The sequence below is a fragment of the Stegodyphus dumicola genome, chromosome 12, assembly GCF_044657685.1.
Source record: "Stegodyphus dumicola isolate Sdum_Otavi_A_Nest chromosome 12, ASM4465768v1".
NCBI classification, from domain to species: domain Eukaryota; kingdom Metazoa; phylum Arthropoda; class Arachnida; order Araneae; family Eresidae; genus Stegodyphus; species Stegodyphus dumicola.
The window spans coordinates 41,845,919-41,866,215 of NC_140779.1; the positions used below are offsets into that span (position 1 = coordinate 41,845,919).

Sequence of the window (20,297 nt, forward strand, 5' to 3'; positions counted from 1 at the left end):
CATGTTTATCAATACATGACAGCTTCACTAATAACTTTGCTGTGATGTCTAAACTTTTTTTTTATACTAGTAATTAAATAACAAGAGTATGGCAACCTTTTATGCTAACATTATGCTTGGCGATGATTATAGATTTTTAAATGCTCTTAAGAAATGTTGACGAGAAAAAATTCAACAAAAATTTCTTTTCATATGCTAAAAATAGATTTTGTTAATGAAATTCATAGGCCAAAAGATTACATTTAGTGCTCTTTTAATTAAGAATAACTGATATGTTATTCACCATAAACTCAGAAGCGGCAGCAGAATATGTTGGTACCGGATGGCAGAATTTGGGGAAGACGAAATTTTTGGAATTTGGGGAAGCGCCAAGCGGCAAAGTTAAGGGATGAGAAGTTTTTTTTATTTAGGAAAAGCACTGGGATCTAAAGTTTAGGCGCAGTGAAAATTTAGAACTTTCGATGAAAAGCAAAGCGAATTTAGGACGAGTAGAGACTGCACCAGGCAGTATTGAGTGCCAGCCCTAGATAAAGCCTTAAGTACGAGGGCCATCCAGGAAGTAGATTACGTTTCCGTCTGTGTCCGCTAGGGGCGGGGCTAGCGCGGCCATCTTGGGGTCAGAGCGTTGCGCAGCTCAGTCTGCATCTAGCCATGCTAGTGAGAGGTTCGTGCTGTGCTCCGTTCAGATACTGTGACGGTTTGAAATGTCTGCGTTAATTGAAAATCCCGCGAGCTGCGAGGTGCGCTCAGTAATAAGGTTTCTGACTGCAAAAAACTGTAAACCGATAGAAATCTATCGGCAGCTTCGTGAAGTGTATGGGGACAACATTATCACTGAAGGTGGAGTGCGTCAGTGGGTCATAAGATTTCAAAATGGCCGAACCAACGTTCACGACGAAGATCGAAGTGGGAGACCCAGCATAGTGACCGCCGAACTTCTCGAAAAAGTCGATGCTAAAGTCCGTGAAAATCGAAATTTCACAATAACGGAACTTTCTTTGAGTTTTCCACAAATTTCGCGAAGTTTGTTGCACGAAATCATCAGCGAAAAGCTTGGTTACCACAAGTTTTGTGCAAGATGGAAGGCAAGAAGAGGTAACGAAGTGGTTGAAGGCGCAGGCGGCCGAATTTTTCGACGAAGGAATTTCCAAGCTCGTACATCGCTACGATAAATGCCTTAATTTGTATGGTGACTATGTAGAAAAGTAGTATTTGAGTGTGGCTTTCATCTGTATATAATAAAATTTGTTTCCTATACTTTGTTTATTTTTTTATTCCAAAACGTAATCTACTTTCTGGATAGCCCTCGTATATATGGGAGTTTATTTATTTAGGACGGATTAGTTTTAAGCATGTGCAAGAAATAAATGTAGGTTAGTAAATAACTAAACTAATTCATTAGGCTTAATTCTGTACGCAATAGGAGCAAGACAAAATTTAGTGAAACAACTTGGCTTTCATCGCCAATCTTGTGATACACAGCCAATAATGTGTAACAGGCGCTATTAAGCTAGACTAAAATTATCTTTACTGATTCTAAGGCATTTCAATTAATGTAGCAGACTGCGCTGCTCCCTGATCTTCTAATTTGATCCAGCTTATTATTTTTTGCAGACTTATTATTACGGCAATTTTATAAAAACTAAGCTGGAACTTGCGATTGTGTCGAAAAGAGTTTCCAATTCTTTAGTTGCCAAACCAAAGTGAAACCATGCTTCGATGTCCATTAAACAAAAAGTGGAATTGCTGCAAAAAAATGGATAAAGGCATATCCGTCTCAAAATTATGCGAGGAGTATGGCATTGGAAAGTCCACTGTATATGACAGAAGAAAAAAGAAAAAGGAAATTTTTGAATTTTTTGTGGCAGCACCTTAAACAACTTACATTGAAAGAAATGTTTAATAAAGTGAACAAATAAATATTAAACTTTTTTGTAAATTTTGATACCCTTTAGATCATAATTGTTCTTTATTTCAGAAATTACGATTTCATGTTTTTAATTGTATAATTTCTGCATGCCATCTTACCAGATTTAAATTGATTATCTTTTATCCGGAAAAATCCCAAATCCGGAATCTCCAAGTCCCGACCGGTCCGGATTTTGGATGTTGTACTGTATATCATAAGCTTGGTGAAAAGTGCTTCATATTTGGAGTAGGATCTTTTAAAGACAACTGTGAAATTTATAAAAGGAAAAAGTGGACTAAAGGGACTAGACATTTTGGATAAATTTTTCCCAAATTTCAATCCAATGTCCTCTTTCAACATAAGTTCAAAAAAATGTCCTGCATTCTATAAATACTCTTAAATTTGAAAAATATGATACAGTACAAAGTCCGTAATCGGGACACTTCGGGACTTCGGCGATTCTGGATTAGGGGTTTTTCCGGATTATAGATTGTCAGTTTAAATCTGGTAAGATGGCATGCAGAAATTATAAATTTAAAAATATGAAACTGTAATTTATGAAATATACAGCAATTATGATCTAAAGGATATCAAAATTTACAAAAAAAAAAAAAAAAAAAAAAAAAAAAAAAAGGTTAATATTGATTTGTTTATTTTATTAAACATTTCTTTCAATGTAAGTTGTTTAAGTTGCTTCGTTTTTTATGCTAATACTTTCTCTTTAAGTCTATAAACAGACATAATTTCTTGTTCAGTTACAAAGTTTCACCTATCGGAAGCGGTATTACAGATTTCGCCGTCTGTTAATTGGTTGATGATCGGGGGGCATTGTCGTTGCAATAAAAAACTTCTGTTATATCATCTTCATTTATTACCGCTTCTCAACATTTCTTTACTAAATCCAGTAACTGGAAAATTTCACCTTTAGTTTGCGATGTCCGAAAACCTTCAAATTCGCGGCTATCATCTTCATCGTCCTCACAATTAAATATGGCAGCTGGCCATAAATTATGCCAAGCATTTTTTAACTTATCTGAAGACACATCCTCCCAATGTGCATGCTTAAACGAGCATTAATGCGCATGCTTAAACACAATACGTGCATGCGTAAAGCATACCAAAAAAAAATATTTGTGGCTTTGAGGTCCGGATTATAGATCATTCCAGATAATGGACGTCCGGACAACTTTGTACTGTAGTTGATATGAATTTAGGTAATATCACTCCAATATGGTTATGTAGATAATTTTATAGGATCAGAAGTATATTCAGTGGTCAAGTAAATGCGGTTTCTTGATATATGTTTTAGGAAATGGGTAAGGTATATCAAAAGATTCATTTTGTAAACGAATTTCTATTCCATCTGAGTTTCATATTTGGAAAATGGATAATAAAATTAAATTACATGAAAATTTTTAAAATGGGATCGCTTTCTGATAATACTGAAAATGTAACAAATGTGCTAGGAAAGCTTAACAATCAAAAGAAAATATTTTGGTGAGAAAAATTATTTGATTGTAGATAATTAAGAATTAAACTATTGTATATAGAAAGCCATGAAATACTCTCAAAATTAAATAATTATCTGATTATGAAACTGAATTTAAGGGAGATTTTCTCTGCAGAATAATCATGTTGTTTCAAAGTCTGCAACATTAATAGAGGAAATCCACTTACTAAAAACAGTTTGCAGCAACACAGAACTTATTTCAATAATAAAGTAAAACTTCTCATGGTGACCATCTAAAAAAATGAGCCGTATTTTTGAGAGGATAAATAAATGATGATACTAAACATTACTGATAGTCGTGACCACAAACATTGTTTAAAATCATAGGATGTGATTGGATGCTCACTAAAACATATGAACAACTATATATATAAATAAAAACTAAAAGAATCAGTTGTTTGAGAGAATCATAACATTCATAAGATTATGCTTTAAATGATTTAAAAAAATCCATGAAATTGTTTTGTCTTGCAAAGTTATGTTTGAAAAAAATCTGGTCATTTTGGTTGTAATAAATTTTGAAGTTTTTTTAGGAAAATTGTTTATTTTCTGATTTATTTTATGTAGCATTTTTTCATCATTTTAAAACATAATTCTTTCTAGCAATGAAACAGTAATTGTTTTGAGTAATGTTTCTAAGGGAATAAATGGTACTCTTCTGTTCTCAGGACTGGATTCAGAAATGCATGTATATGGATGTATGTGTTCACATTTGCACATGTATAAGTGCGTACATATATATATATATATATATATGTGTGTGTGTGTGTGTGTGTGTGTGTATACACACATACATACACATATATTTCTGAACCTGGTTCCAAAAATAGAAGAGTACTGAATAAATAAAAAGGCAGTTTTACATTCAATCAAAAGAAATAGCAAGATAACAGAAAAATTCTTCCTCTTTATTTTAGATTGCTAGTGAAGTAAATGCTTCCATATTGGAAATGGAAAACAGAGAATCAACAACACCTAAGCTTGCCATTATGTTAAAACTAATGCTGTGGAGTCAAGAAGAATTAGAAAAGAAAAAAGTGAAATATCCAAAAATGACTGATATTGCTCATGGTATAATTGAAGAACCAAAGTGACTCTTTAATTTATGAAATTCCTGTTAACAGAAACTAATGAACAAGTGCTTTCCATTTTCAATAACCGTATTGTAAATATTTGCTTCTTTGTTACACTGTGCTTACAAGTGCTTTTTATGTTGATTTTCAACATACAACTAGTTGAAATGTAAAATTATTTTCTTAGTCTGTAATAAATGTCATTTTTAATGAAATATATAAATATTAAATGCTTTTAATTATTTTGTTCTTTAAAATAAGTTATTTTCACTGCTTTATTCTATTGGTTATTTTGCAAACACTTGTTTAAAATCGTTCAGCATATGACTATCCTGGTAAAAATTTAAATAAATTTATAGGGGTTATTATATTTCTTCAATATTTAGCATATATCAATGGAAAACATGTTTTATGCGATATAATTTCAGATTTAGATGTAGCAATAGGTTTAATCTGTATAATTCTTTTACATGTTTTCTTCATTATATGTCTCTGAATATCTTTGTTTCATTTATATCATTCTAGAAGCGAAAATCCTTAATTAGATTGCATTAAACACAGATTCCAAGTACAATGATTTCAACAATTCATGCATTAAACACAGATTCCAAGTACAATGATTTCAACAATTCAAAAACAAAATATTTTGATAACTGAATATTTTTTAATCAGTACACACGCACACTTAAGATGGAAAATTTTACATGAATAGCAATTTAAATAGAATTATAGATATATACAATAACTGATAATTAAAATAGAATTAACACATTGTAAGCATAGACTCGGAACTACTTGTAGATTCTCTCTATTTTTATGAAAATTATTGAAAAATTACAAACTGCAGAAAATTTGGAAAACGCTATTGATTTTACTTTGATACATTCTATCTGCCAGCTTTAGGATGAAAGATATGTTATTTCTGGCACCTCAGACATCCCTAAATGGGATTGACACACATACGTAACCTCGAGAAACTTTCTAGAAGGGAAGTCAAAAAAAAGGGGGGTTCCTAGTCTTGGGAGTGCAGCATGAAAACTGGCAGTCGGGTGAATATGGATTTTACACAAAGAGGGCAAGGGAAATAGTACACAAAACAGAACCATCTAATTTATGGAATGATCAACTGAATGCCTATGACTTCTCATGTGAAGTGTGTTGCTGGTCTTGAAGTGTAACCACTGCATTGTGCATGATATTTGCAGCATAATAATGGAACCTGAATAGGAATTCATGTTCTTTGCTGGCAGTGAAGGACTTGTTAACTTTTCTTCCATTCCATTTATTAAGATTACACCAAGAGTGTAGCATGAGTATCTTGTGATTCAGCTGAAAGATTGTTTGTGAATTATGGCACCTCAAGCTAAGAAGCTAAAATTATCAAGTCAGAAATCTAAAGGTACGTATTCTACAAAATTTCCGTATATTAAAGCATCTGTTCAGTTTTTAAATGAAGATAATCTGCCAATTTCAGTTTCAGACCATTCAAAACAGGTTTCCAATGCAATATTGCCATAGCAAAAAAATTTAGTTGCTGCAATAGTGAAAATACTTGCAGAAAGTGCTGTTGCTGAGAATGTAATATGAGTGTACTTACATTATTTGCTTTAAGTACTGATCGAAGCAATGATAACAAACTGTACCTTTTGATTATGGCATATTACTACAAGAAAAGGGAAGAATAATTACTTCATTGATTTCTATTTTAGAATGCATGAATAATATGAGAGAAGGTATTTTCAATTGTATAAATGAATACTTTATAAGGAAAGGTTTAGAATGGAAAAATTACTTATTTTCTTCAAGCAATACTAATAATATGTTGGGAAAATTTAGAGATGTGGTATCATTTATTAATCAGATATAATCATCATCTGAGTTCAGAGATGTTAATAATAGATACATATTTTCATTTAAAGAAAATTTGAAAATGGAAGGACAGTTTCAAACATGTTCTACAAATTAGGGCACAGAATTAAAAAATCTCACAAAATTTTAAAGTACTGCAGCACAAGATGGGTTTTTCTTTTAGGGTGTGTAACAAGAATGTTGGAATTGTGGGATGTTCAGATAAATTTTTTGGCAAACAACCAGAAAAGAGAGATTGAAGGAAAGAGACTGCAAAACATTAACAAAATTATCATATAATCACCTACCATCAACCTGAATTCATTATTTTTGAAGAATGCTTTGTTTATAACAGTAAATATAAATTTGGAACAATTAGCTCCTTATACACATTGATTGGGAAGAGAAGTTGAACTTTTAATAAATTTATTTGTTAGATTTATAAAATGCTTGTTGCTTTAATAATATATTCAAATGCAGCTTATGAAAGAATCTTTTCCTATTATATATATAATCAGACTTAATTTCAACCAAATTTAGGTACGAAAACTCTTGAAGCAGTTTTGATTGAAAAGATAAATATGCAGGCAAATGAAGAATTGTGTTATAAAAAACAAAATTCTGTAATTCAGAACCAAAGCTTTGTACGTATAAATCTTTGCATTTGCAATTTATTCATAAATTATATATTTATGATTATATGTAATATTCTGGTGTATTTAAATTTAATATTTTTTATTTCCTCATAAAAATGAGAATCGACAAATTCCTTAAAGATATATGATTAATGGATTTGGATTTCTTTTATGATTGTAGTTTAAAATATTTGCTTTGTTAATATATTATTAGATTTAGTGCTATTTCTACTTGAGGAATAAAATGAAAATTTAATATTAAATATGCATGTAATTTATAAAAAGTGTTTTTAAATTAATTTTTCATATATGTGGGTTTTAAATGTAATTAAATCGATTGCAATTAATGGTTAGTTAAAAAAAATATGCCTTACATGCACATTTTCAAAGTTGTAAAAATGCCATTCGCATGATTACTGATAAGTTTTGCTGTAGGTTGGAGTTTCTGTGTAAATAACTCATGTACTTAATGACTTAGCAGCCATCAACAAATACCTTATTGATTTCAAAGTATTTGTTGATTTAGCATGGATGAGAATAGGGATGGGTCAGGAATATGGTTGTTCTGAAATGCTTGTGCTAAAAGTTTGCCGTGAATATTTTTACGTATAGCATTTCTATACACAAGAGACTTGTAAAAAGATATTTTAAGAGTATTGGATGTATGGAACTTGTATGAAGTATCATGAATAGTAATGACCAGCAGATAGTTCATATTACATGAATTTTTGATAAATACGAGGTAACCTAAATTAGTTTTTAAAGAACACCCTATTGCTATTTGTCAGCCTCAAAATCCTCATATCTTGCTGATTATGCAATATTGCATAATTCAGCAGTTGGAATAATCCGGAAGGTATTGTAAGGTCAGAGTAAATCAGAAAATTTAACTGCATGATCCAGTGCATGAAAATTCTCTTTTCACTTGCTGTGTATAAAAAGATAATGACTTAAATTTCTAATCTTTCCTTAAAAATTTATAACTTTTTCTGGCAATAATAGGTATTGTTTTAATACTTTTTTAATTTATATTAGTGCCAGGGGTGCTATTGGTCTCGAACCTCACTTTCCAAATAAAAATTATTTTTAAAGCATGAAATTAGCATGAAGCAAATCGAATGATTTGGAATGAAGTAGAATAGAAGAAACTTGTCAATAAGTTTTACATCATCATAAAATTGCTATGAATTGCACTACTGTGCACTGACTATCAGTTATATAGCAATGGAATGAAATTAATTACAGAATATATTGCTTTTACACAATTGTGGTTGTATCTTGAATTCTGCAATAAGTGAACTTGTTTGTTTTTTCATACATATTAATCCAATCCAATCCAAGATTGGAATGGAAAAGACATCAACAAAACAGAACCTTTAGATTATCTTGAATATCCAAATACCTAAGCCTGCCAAATGGTGTTAATTAGTCATCTGAATACACTTAAAATTGATAAAATGCTTTATTTATGAAAAATTTACTGTACGATTAGTGCACCAATGCCGTATTAGCAGAAGCTTGCAATATGGTGCCTGAGAAGCAATTTTAAAGTGCCCGCTGTTCAAATATCTAAATTCTAGATATTTGGACAGCAAATTCGTAATTGTAATGAATAGTTTTTATAAAAATTCTTACTTCATCTTTGCCATTTTAACAACTGCACAAATTTTTCAATTAAATGCATGATAAAAACTGAATTTCAGTGAAATCTAACATTACATAACTAGATTAATCAATTTTTGACTGATCTGTGTGTACAATGAACTATTTTCTGCCACCATTATTCTCGTATACTCTGTTTTACCATTGTGTGCTATACTTTACATTGTAACCTCTGTTCTTATATATATAAAGTTGTCCTTTCATTAATTTGTATTTCAACGTATAAGCGAAGTACACATTCCTCTTTTGAAATTAAAAGATAAGGATAACATTGCTTTTGCAGTGGTTGGTACTAATAAAATAATTTCATTTTAGCCGATTGTAGCATGTCAACAACTTATTTCAGTTGTAAAGACAACATAAATTAACTGTTTGATACAATTACCGTATTTGACGGCATATAAGATGCACCCTTATTTAAAAGGCCACGCACATGTAGATGTAGAAAAAGTTATATGTGTCTAGATCTTTATCCGGGCTAAAAATAGCATTCAGTATTGAAAGTTAACCTGTGTCCTTCACGTATAAGATGCAGTAACTTTTTTGAGACCAAATTTAGGAAAAAAAGTGCGTCTTATATGCCATCAAATACGGTATATATTATTTATATTTACTCCAGAAGGAATATTAATTTCGATTATTAATTTCGATTTGGCATTTTGTGGCATTTCACTTTTCAAATTGTTGCCACCGAATATGTTGTCCTGTGTTATATTTAAAGAAAATAAATAATGATGGATCTGCATAAATATATGTATGTTTCTCACATTGTGATAAAACAATGGTACCTAGAGCCATCAAATTTTGAATAACATACATCTCCACCTAAATATGGGCATCTAGAAGTCCAAATTTGGAATTTGTTTTATTATCTTTTACATATTTTGTACAACATGTATGAGTTTTTGATTAAGGAACTCGACGATTCAAAGCGTGCAATGGCAACACTGTATTTGGAGGGGGGACACACATTTTTATCTCCAGCGTACGAGACTGTGTATCAGAAATTCTAAAGATGTACTCTTTTTAAATTACTTCAAGATGTTGCTGTTGAATTGAATTTTATGGTTTAAGTGTGAAGATGATATTTAATAAATAGCACAGAAAATGTTAAATGCCCTTTTGAGCGTAATATAAAATCCGAAGCCTTTCAGATTTTTCTTTTTTTTGATGTTATTTTATATTCAGTTTAATTATTACTGTAGCCCTCTACCTCACTGCGCCTGCAGAAGTCCTGCATTTCTAATACGCTTTATTATTAAAAAAGTTTGCCGATGTCTGCTGTGTGGGATATTAGAAGTATGTTCAAGTTTGTCCTGACTGTATAATTTAATCATAGTGGAGGAGTTCTGTTTTACAAATACATTTTTAAATAAATTTAATAGCAATACATTTTATAAAATCCAGCAGAAGTATAATGGCATTAACTACTTTTTGTGTGTGTGTGTGTGTTTAAGATTATAAACTGTTTAAGATTCAATAACATAAGAGAATACAGTTCAAAAAACATTTATTCTACACATTAATTATTACAATTAAAATATTTTTATAAGAAAACAGGAAAAAATTAAATAAATAATAATCATGAAACAGTCTGTTTAGTCATTTTAAAAGTTTATCTGTTAAATGTTCATAATTTCATGCAAAAACTGGCAGAATGCATATTTTTTTCATATTCTCATAATATAATATGCATATAAAAATGCAATACTTAATTTTGTGACTTTTTTGAAAGTCACCCATTGCATTATTTTAAAATTTTGGTGGAGAATATATATTATAAAACTGCAATATTAAAAAAAAATTAATTCAGTCAATATTTACAAAGCACATATTTATTCTTATTTTCCTTGTTGAATAAATAATATGTATAGCACAGCTATAATTTCCATAGATATTGAAATGCTTTTGACACTATTCCTTCAGACTTTGGTGTTATAGCCTGCAAATAAATGTGCATTACTTTTTAATACAACTCATCATTACATTTCATATGAATTATTTATATTTCATTTAATTATTATTATCATTACATTTAATTTAATTATAATTCAAGAATACTGTCTAACTATACAGTACAATTTGATCTAACTTAATTTTAAGGAACAAAATGACATCTCAACTAAAACTGTTTAAAAAAGCAATAAATGCATAAAATAATTCATTTTCACATTAAAAAAAAGTTCTACATTAAGAATAAAAATTACCATATTTGCTGGCATATAAGACACCTCCCATCTTTTATACACATTTTCGAAGGATAAAACTTTATCACTGATCATTATATTGAATTTACAGTCTTTTAAATATAAAGTAATACTCTCTGCAAATACCCAATCTATCTGGCGAAGAGCACCTTTTAATCTTCTTCGTCAAAACCGAGACACTCATCTCCAGAGCTAAATGAAGAGTCACTTGAAACGTCTTCTAAATCAGCATCTGAATCCTCATACAACAAACTGTCCTCAGTACCATCCAGTGCATTACTAATGCCACACTTCTTAAATAATTTTCACAACATCCCTATGAAGCTTAGGCCCGACCCACTCACAAACTTGTGAAACGCTGTATGATGTGAAATGCTATATGCTGTTTCTTCGTGATGGTGTAACTCAAAATTTGAAGACTATCCAGCTGTAACACTTCTTCATAAATTCCTTAAATGGTTTATTAATGCGGCCATCTAAAGGCTGACTAGTTAGGCCTTCTGGAATTATAGCTAACTGAGTTTTCAATTCTTTGAGTTTATTTTTAACATATTCTATTCCGTGAGAAAGAAACTGATCCCATACTAGTAGGGCAGGTTTCTTCAATAGTTCGCCAGGGTGCTTCGACCAAATTTTATCTATCCATATCTTCATTTCTTCTCCATCCATCCAGCCTTTTGCATGAGCATGTATAAACATTCCTTTAGACAATCTTTCTTTGGATAGTGTCTTCCTTTTAAAAATCAACAATGGAAGCAATTTTGTTCCATCAGCACACCAGGATAAAACAAGCATGTAGTGAATTTTTCGTGCCCTGAAGTTTTAACAATAACACTTTTTCTACCTTTGGAAACTACAGTTTTGTTTGAGAGCCCATCAAAAGTCAGAGGAACCTCATCCATGTTTCCTATTTGTGGCAAGTTTAAAATTTTCTTATTTTCGTGCATTACTGATAAATCGATGAAGTTCAATAATTTTTCCTTCATATTCGTCTGGAATCTTTTGGGATATTTTTGTTTAAGTCCGCATACATAGTTGGTTTCTCTTCGTTAATCTTGAACACCATGATGCTGATCCAGTAAAATTGGTAATTTCTTTATCAGTCGCTATCGCTTGATAAATAATAATTTTTGTACAGACTGAAAGTCCCGCTTTTCTGGGTCTAAAATCCAAGTATTCAGCTCTGCCACAGGTTCAGGCCATTGTGCAGTTCACCTTCATAGGTTATGTTTAGTCTGTGTTGCTTTTTTTAGATCTTCTTCCTGATTCTGCCAAGTTATTATCCTTTTCTCAGTTGGAGGCCTGAAATGCCTCTCTGCAGCCCTGTTTCCATGTTCTTAACATGCACAATCACATGTAGCTTGTGTGCTATGTTATAGAAATGCTGACGTTGTTTTTTGAGCCATAACTTGCCAGCAAATTTAAGAAAACTGAACAGTAGAAATTAACACATTTCAAAGTTGTTCACAAAAATTGGAAAGTTTAAACGAACCCAGCTGTTATCGTCGATGATAGTGCATGTGCATTCACTGAAATCTACATAACTGTAATATTCCCACACTTTGCAAGGAAACTAGAAAAAAAAATCGCATAACTCTGAATAGAGGAAATTTCCAAAAATGAAAGTAATCAAAAACTAAGTATCGATGTATAAGATGCAACCTATTTTTCAGATCTATTTTCAAAGAAAAAAGTGCGTCTTATATGCAGGCAAATAGGGTGTATTTATTTATGATGTAATAAAAAAAATAATGTTTACAACCTCTGTATTTAAAAACCACAATTTAATAAATATAGTTACTAATTAAAAAAATATCAAATGATCTAGTCTATGGTGGAAAAAGAGACAATTCAGTAACAGATGGTTTCAATATTAAAAGGAAGACTAATTAAAATTTAAATAACTCCAGTCTAAAGGCAAAGCTAATATGAAAGCAAAGAAAAAGGTACAAGTATTGTGTGTCCATGAATAACATATTCTAAAAAGATATCTTGACAGAAGCTCCAGTTAAAATCTTATGTATTGTGATGTCAAAATACGATCCATTAATAAACTTAGTTTATTTTTAACTGTTTCGTTTCATAACTAATAATTCATAAGAGCAAATCTACAATATATATATATTACAGGGATTTGATTCAAAACTTTAGAATTCTTATTGATAAATTCTACTCTTAATCATCTATCTAATTTAAAATCTTTATCTTTAAAATTCAAGCAAAGAGCCTACAAACTAGAATGACATATTTTTGTTTTCATCTCTATCTGGGGTTAGCAACCTATGGCTCAGTAGAATCATACTTATGACTTTTGACAGTTTAATGGCATTGAAAAGTTAGCTGCAATATTGCTACTTCAAAATAAATTTATTAATCTCACGCACACATCAAAATGCACGACAGATCACATACATGCAAACCTAACTTTAGTTAACCTTGCTCCCACTGACAATCGGAACTGATGGCTTCGTTTCGTCGAAATCGACACATTTATTATTGATTGCTAGATTCGACCAACTGTTATTGCAGTAACTAAATGAAATTTTTGTATGCAACAACGGCTAAAAATACCAGAAACGGAAGTAACAAATTTGGTGATATGTTATCAACTGTTTTAAGAGGGTAAGTTTCTTTTTTTTTTTAATTTTAGGCTTAATATATATACATATAAATATATGTAGAGAAACATGACATGATTGGCAACTAATACATTTTAATATGTAATAAAATAGTAAAAGATAATTTTAAAAACACGATTAGCCTTGGGTATAAGTACTGTTACATGAATGACTGATACTGTTTCTTTTTTCAGTCACACTCCAAAGAATTACGTTTTCTACCATGACAACACAGAAAAAGCAATGTAAAATTCAAAATGAACATCGTGAATTTAAAAGTGAATGGACTTTTCCGTCCATGCGCATTTATACAAGAGTTTGGGTCTTACATGCCTAATTTGGATTGAGAAATTAACAAATAACTAAAAGCCAAACACTGAGCATCATTTTTTAAAACAAAATATGAATCTTGTATCCCTCAATGAAGGGATTATGTTATAGAATGCAAAAATCAAGATCACTACTTAGCGGCTGGATGCACTCTTCTATTAACGCAGCCAGTTTTGCTGTTGCTCAGAATACAGCCAAGTATGGAAAACCCTTCACTGATAGAGAATATGTTAAAAAAATGCTTTTTAAATAAGGCTGATCACCTTTTTCAAGATTTTTCAAATAAGAATGACATAATTAAGAAAATTAACGACACTTCATTGTCAGCAAAGACCATTCCAAGAGAACTGTCCAGATGGTGAAAAATATAACAAGTAAACAAACTAAAGCCTTGAAAGAATTCGTCTGAATTTTCTATTGTGAGTGATGAATCATGCGATAAAAAAGATGTAACACAAGTTACACTAGTAGCATAGTCTGTATCTGAAATACATCTTTCTGAAGAACTGGTAACACTACTGTTCCATAAGGGTCAAACTCATGGCAAAGATATAGGTACAGTTATTTCGAAATACTTGACAAATTAAATTGACCTAAATAAATTGGTTTCTATTGCTATAGATGTAGCATTAAGTATGAAGGGTAAAATCAAAGGTTTTGTTTTATTGCGCGATTCACCAGGAAGCATTTTGCGAACAGATGCTTCCAAAAGAGATTGTATGTGTGATGAATTTAGTCACAAAGATAGTAAACCAAATAATAGAAAAAAGACATTCTCACAGCTTTCTGGATTATTAGAGGAAGTAAGATCTTCTTTTGCATAACAAAGTGCATTTGCTCAGTGTTTAAAAGTCACTTCGTGCATTGAACATATCAAGACATTCCTACTTTTTTAAAAAGCAAAACCTGAGATGAAATAATATGTGGATTTCATTTTTATATTATCTTATAAAATAGTTTATAAATGGTGGTGTATTTAATTATGGCAAAGCACACTAGGGCTATCTGCCTAAGGGGAGGAATGCCTTTGTGGAGGATTTTCTAAGGGAAACTGGCTCGTATACACGTTACACATGGGGAAAACCACGAAAACACCCATGCAGCCAGCCCGTTCGTGGGATTCGAACCTTAAAATAGTTTATAAAGGAAGATATAGATGTACAAATACATGACCAATAGGTACTGATAATGCAATGACATTTTCAGTTCAATTTAATACACTTCGTGATGAAATGGTTGAGTTGTCAATATTAAATGCATTTTAGTGAGATAAATGATTTACTGACAAAGATATTTTTGTGTATGAGTTTAGTCCTTTAACCCATATAATTATGCAGACTTCTTGAGGACGAATTTATACCTTTTCAAATATTATTTTGTACTAGCAGCTTCGCTGCCAGCCTTCGTCTGGCTTTTAAATGCACCGGAAAAATGGCTGAAGGGAACACCAAACATTAAATTTAAAAACTGCGTAGAATTTTGCAGAAGAACTTCATAAAAAAAAAGTTATTACGTATAACAAAATTACAATGAAATAAGCAATATCTCTTAATACAAATATTAATTATATTAATAAATAAATTAACCAACTTTTCTTTGCAAAATCTTAAGAACTCAGATGGTATAAAAGAGGTTAAGAACTTTGTTTCCTAAAAAAATCACTCAAAACTTTTCAATATCTTAAAAACATTGAAATGAGCAATGAATAACATAAAAGAATAATAATAATAATAATAATAATAATAAAAACTGAAAAGCAAAGTGTAATTAATGATATTTTATCTTATACTTTCAAGAGAAAAAAAATACAATGAAATAAGCTGTATCCCTTAATACAAATATTAATTATCCTAATAAAAAATTAACCAACTTTCCGTTGAAGAAAAAAAATCATGCAAAACTTTTCAATATCTTACAAACAGTGAAATAAACAAAAAATAACATGAAAGCAACTCAAAAAACATAAAATTCCACGCAGAATTTTACTCTACAGAACAACTTTATAAAAAAAAATCAATAAAAATGTATTATATATATATATATATATATAATTTATTTCCTAAACCGTATTGATTAATTGATTATATTATCTCCTAAGTTTAATTAAAGTAGAATTATTTTAAAAGTGTGCATCCATACTGGTAAGTTATATTTTGAAAGATGTTTTGAAGTAATTTGAAAGCAAAATGTTAATAATGTTTTAACGGGGACTGGAGTTAAATCATCATGAAGAATAATATTACAATTGCAAAAGTAAAAATTAAAACATGTAATTATTGTCATTGATCGGAAATTAGTTGACTTTTCAAGGGGAACAAACCAACTCCCGTTCAATGATCAATAATTGATAGAAATACGTAAATATGAAAGTGTTTCGTCTTTACTCGAGTTATAAATTAAAGCCAAACCGGCAATTCTAGTCAGGCCAAATATTTCCGCGAATAGTTGTTACTCAAAGAACTGATTCTCATGAAGCATTTTAGTCAATTCAATTTGGAGTAAAAATCAATTACTGTAGAGAAATCTTGTAAAACTCCAGTAATCGTCCCCGACACTATCATCTTTATGTATTTGAGTACTATATTATTTGTAGAAATTAAACATTGGAAATTGTCATTATGAAATCGAAATCAAAGTAAAGTTGAAATAAACATAGAAGATTATAAAAAAGATAAATAATGCAAACTTTGCAAAAACAAATCAAAGAGAACATAAAAATAATATAAAAATAAAATAGAAAATAATATAAATAAGATCAGTGAATGTACATGAAGATATAAAGGCCAGAAAGGTATTAAGTAACTTACATTCTTTCTAGTGGGGGAGTTGGCAGTGTGTTCTCTTCGTGTCTGACTCAGAAGTGTAGGGTGTCCGAAAATTCTTAGCGGCAGTAGGGGCTTTGAATTATATCAGTCGGCAAGACTTGGGTGAAGAAATTTATAATAGTGGGTGGGACTTGGAATTCTTGAGGGATGTATTTTGTGGAGTTCTTATCTGAGAGAGACCGTCTGTTAAGATTTTTTTAAAAATACTAGTGAATGGAAATTAATTAATTTCTGGCTAATTGTCGTGTCGCAATGATTAAGAATTTAAGAAAGGAAAAAGGCATTTTCGCTATCCAAGAGCTAGTAGACAGTCTAAAGGCAGGAAATAGGCCCATTTTTTTAGTAACAGTATAGTAACAGTATATGTCTGAAGACAATTAGCTTTTTACAATATATACAATTGAGTAATTACACTATATACAAATCTTTCAACTGACAGTCATCCAACTTATACCGCCTTCTCAGGTTTAGGAATAAATTATCATATCCCTATCAGTTAAATGATTTAGAGTGAGTATTTAACGCCTGCTCTTTTAAGGCATGATAAATTGAAAGGGAATTAGATTATTTTTGAGAATTTTGATAAGGATCAAAATTTCGCATTGTAAATCTATTGTATCTGTGCATATAGTTTTAATTCGTTGTATTTGATTAATTATAGTATTGTTAATTACTTTTTTGGATATGTTGGAGTTCCAATTTATTAATTTGTTAGTATTGAAATTGAAGTTTCTTGTTTTGTCAAAAAGTAAAATTTTTTTGTAGTTAATGATTTGAAGATCTAGAAAGTCTATGCTATTTTGTGAATTATTAGTTTTATTAAGTTTAAGACAATTCGGATAAATGTCGGAGTTTTCAATTTTACCAAAATTATTAATTGTAATAAGGTCATCAATAAATCTGTAGGTGTGTTTGTAGTAATTTAACTCTTGTGGTTGTAGATTTTTTTGGAAGTTAAATTCTTTGACAAATAAAAAGATATTACAGATCGAGGTGCTGGAATGTAAGCCCATTGGCAATCCTCTGACTTGTTTAAAAAGTTGATTTTGAAACTTGATGTAGTTATGAAAAAGTGTGCATTTTAGGTAGGTTTTCCATTTGTCAAGAGTCATGATATTGAGTATATTAGGGAAAAGTTTTGGTAGATCAAGTAGACTGGTATAGATTTCTTCTAGAGGAAGTGAGGTATATAAGTTTTCAAAATCATAGCAGTTAATGTTTTGGATGTTAATGGTATGAATGGTATTAATGACAGGAGTGTTATTATGAATGATCCAGCAATAGTTATGATTAGTGTTACAATCATTGAAAATAAATTTACAGATTTTATTAAGTTGAATTGAAAAATAATAGTCTATATTTTTCTTGTAATTATTAGTTCCATTAGCTATAAATCTAAATTTTAATGGTGTTTTATGGAATTTGGGAATCGCATAAAGATTAGTAAATCCGTTGTAGTTTGCATTGAAAGTAATATTGAGTTTCTTATGAAAAGTTTTCCCTTCCCTCAAGAATTCCAAGTCCCACCCACTACCATAAATTTCTTCACCCAAGTCTTGCCGACTGATATAATTCAAAGCCCCTACTGCCGCTAAGAATTTTCGGACACCCTACACTTCTGAGTCAGACACGAAGAGAACACACTGCCAACTCCCCCACTAGAAAGAATGTAAGTTACTTAATACCTTTCTGGCCTTTATATCTTCATGTACATTCACTGATCTTATTTATATTATTTTCTATTTTATTTTTATATTATTTTTATGTTCTCTTTGATTTGTTTTTGCAAAGTTTGCATTATTTATCTTTTTTATAATCTTCTATGTTTATTTCAACTTTACTTTGATTTCGATTTCATAATGACAATTTCCAATGTTTAATTTCTACAAATAATATAGTACTCAAATACATAAAGATGATAGTGTCGGGGACGATTACTCGAGTTTTACAAGATTTCTCTACAGTAATTGATTTTTACTCCAAATTGAATTGACTAAAATGCTTCATGAGAATCAGTTCTTTGAGTAACAACTATTCGCGGAAATATTTGGCCTGACTAGAATTGCCGGTTTGGCTTTAATTTATAACTCGAGTAAAGACGAAACACTTTCATATTTACGTATTTCTATCAATTATTGATCATTGAACGGGAGTTGGTTTGTTCCCCTTGAAAAGTCAACTAATTTCCGATCAATGACAATAATTACATGTTTTAATTTTTACTTTTGCAATTGTAATATTATTCTTCATGATGATTTAACTCCAGTCCCCGTTAAAACATTATTAACATTTTGCTTTCAAATTACTTCAAAACATCTTTCAAAATATAACTTACCAGTATGGATGCACACTTTTAAAATAATTCTACTTTAATTAAACTTAGGAGATAATATAATCAATTAATCAATACGGTTTAGGAAATAAATTATTATTAACTAACTTTGCAGCAATTGCGCAAGTAATAATAACTTGTATTCGCACTAAATGGATTTAAGTTCATACAACATTATATATATATATATATATATAAATGAGAATGAAATATGCACATCTTTTAAAAACAGTGACATAAGAAATACCATGAAAAATTGTTGCCAAACCCATATTTCTAAAAGAATGAAACTTTCCCTAAAAAAATCACTCAAAACTTTTCAATATCTTAAAAACAGTGAAATGAGCAATAAAAAACATAAAAGAATAGAAAAAACAAAAAATTCTGAAAAGTAAAGTATAATTAATGATATTTTATCTTATAATTTCAAGAGAAAAAAATTAGAATGAAATAAGCTATATCCCTTAATACAAATATTAATTATACTAATAAAAAAATTAACCAACTTTCCGTTGAAGAAAAAAAATCATGCAAAAGTTTTCAATATCTTACAAACAGTGATGAAATAAGCAAAAAATAACATGAAAGCAACTCAAAAAACATAAAATTCCGTGCAGAATTTTACTCTACAGAACAACTTTATAAAAAAAATCAATAAAAATTTATTATATATATATATATATATATAAATGACAATGAAATATGCCAATCTCTTAAAAACAGTGACATAAGAAATACGATGAAAAATTGTTGCCAAACCCATATTTCTAAAAGAATGAAACTATTCAAAATGATGCTATTTCATCAAAAATCTATCACCAACAATAAGACAGGAAAATTGTTGCCAAAATCACATTTTTAAAGATGTGAGATGTGTGAAGTGTACTCGGAAGTTTCATTTAAAGAAATTTTTAAAAATACAAAATATCATCATTTTTCCAAAATTCTTTTTGTAAAAGCAGTCGCAAGGATGAAAGTTTAACATGTCCAAAAATCAAAGAAAAATAAACTATACATTTTTAAAAATAAACTTTTTTAGAAAAAAATCCTGCTGAAAAGGTGTTAAGCTCCCTTTGTTAAATAAATTCATATTTAATCGATTTATTGAAACACAAAATTTATTTTAAGTTCGTAAAATAGCTAAGTGCCTACGTTTCATGATGATGTGAAAATGGAGGGCGTAGAGTAAAATCTCGCTTTCCTATAGCCCATTATGTCTCAAAATGACGCAATTTCGTCACAAAACATAAAATTTAAAAAATTCAAATTTCGGGGGGGGGGAGGAAACCTTCAAGGTGCACTGGCTCTTGTCTAGATGCACCTATGTACCAAATTTCGTAGCCGTGGG

The 20,297-nt window shown here is 30.2% G+C and overlaps 2 protein-coding genes across 3 annotated transcripts in view; one reads left to right on the forward strand and one right to left on the reverse strand.

The window, feature by feature from the left end:
* Positions 1–4,731, forward strand: part of Hou (GID complex subunit 8 homolog protein Houki) — a 31,276-nt gene extending 26,545 nt beyond the window's left edge. The window contains exon 6 of one of the 2 annotated variants that reach the window (XM_035354513.2): positions 4,337–4,474. Coding sequence is in view for 1 of the 2 variants with exons in the window: in XM_035354511.2 (XP_035210402.1) it covers positions 4,337–4,513 (177 nt within the window). In the remaining variant the exon portion in view is untranslated. Of the gene's footprint in view, positions 1–4,336 lie in introns of both variants that reach the window. The other variant, XM_035354511.2, reaches the window with a different exon arrangement.
* A 5,399-nt stretch (positions 4,732–10,130) lies between these two features.
* Positions 10,131–20,297, reverse strand: part of Nup35 (nucleoporin 35) — a 64,355-nt gene continuing 54,188 nt past the window's right edge. Inside the window, exon 11 of the mRNA XM_035354514.2 lies at positions 10,131–10,579. Coding sequence (XP_035210405.2) covers positions 10,517–10,579 — 63 coding nt within the window. The 3' untranslated portion in view covers positions 10,131–10,516. The remainder of the gene's footprint in view (positions 10,580–20,297) is intronic.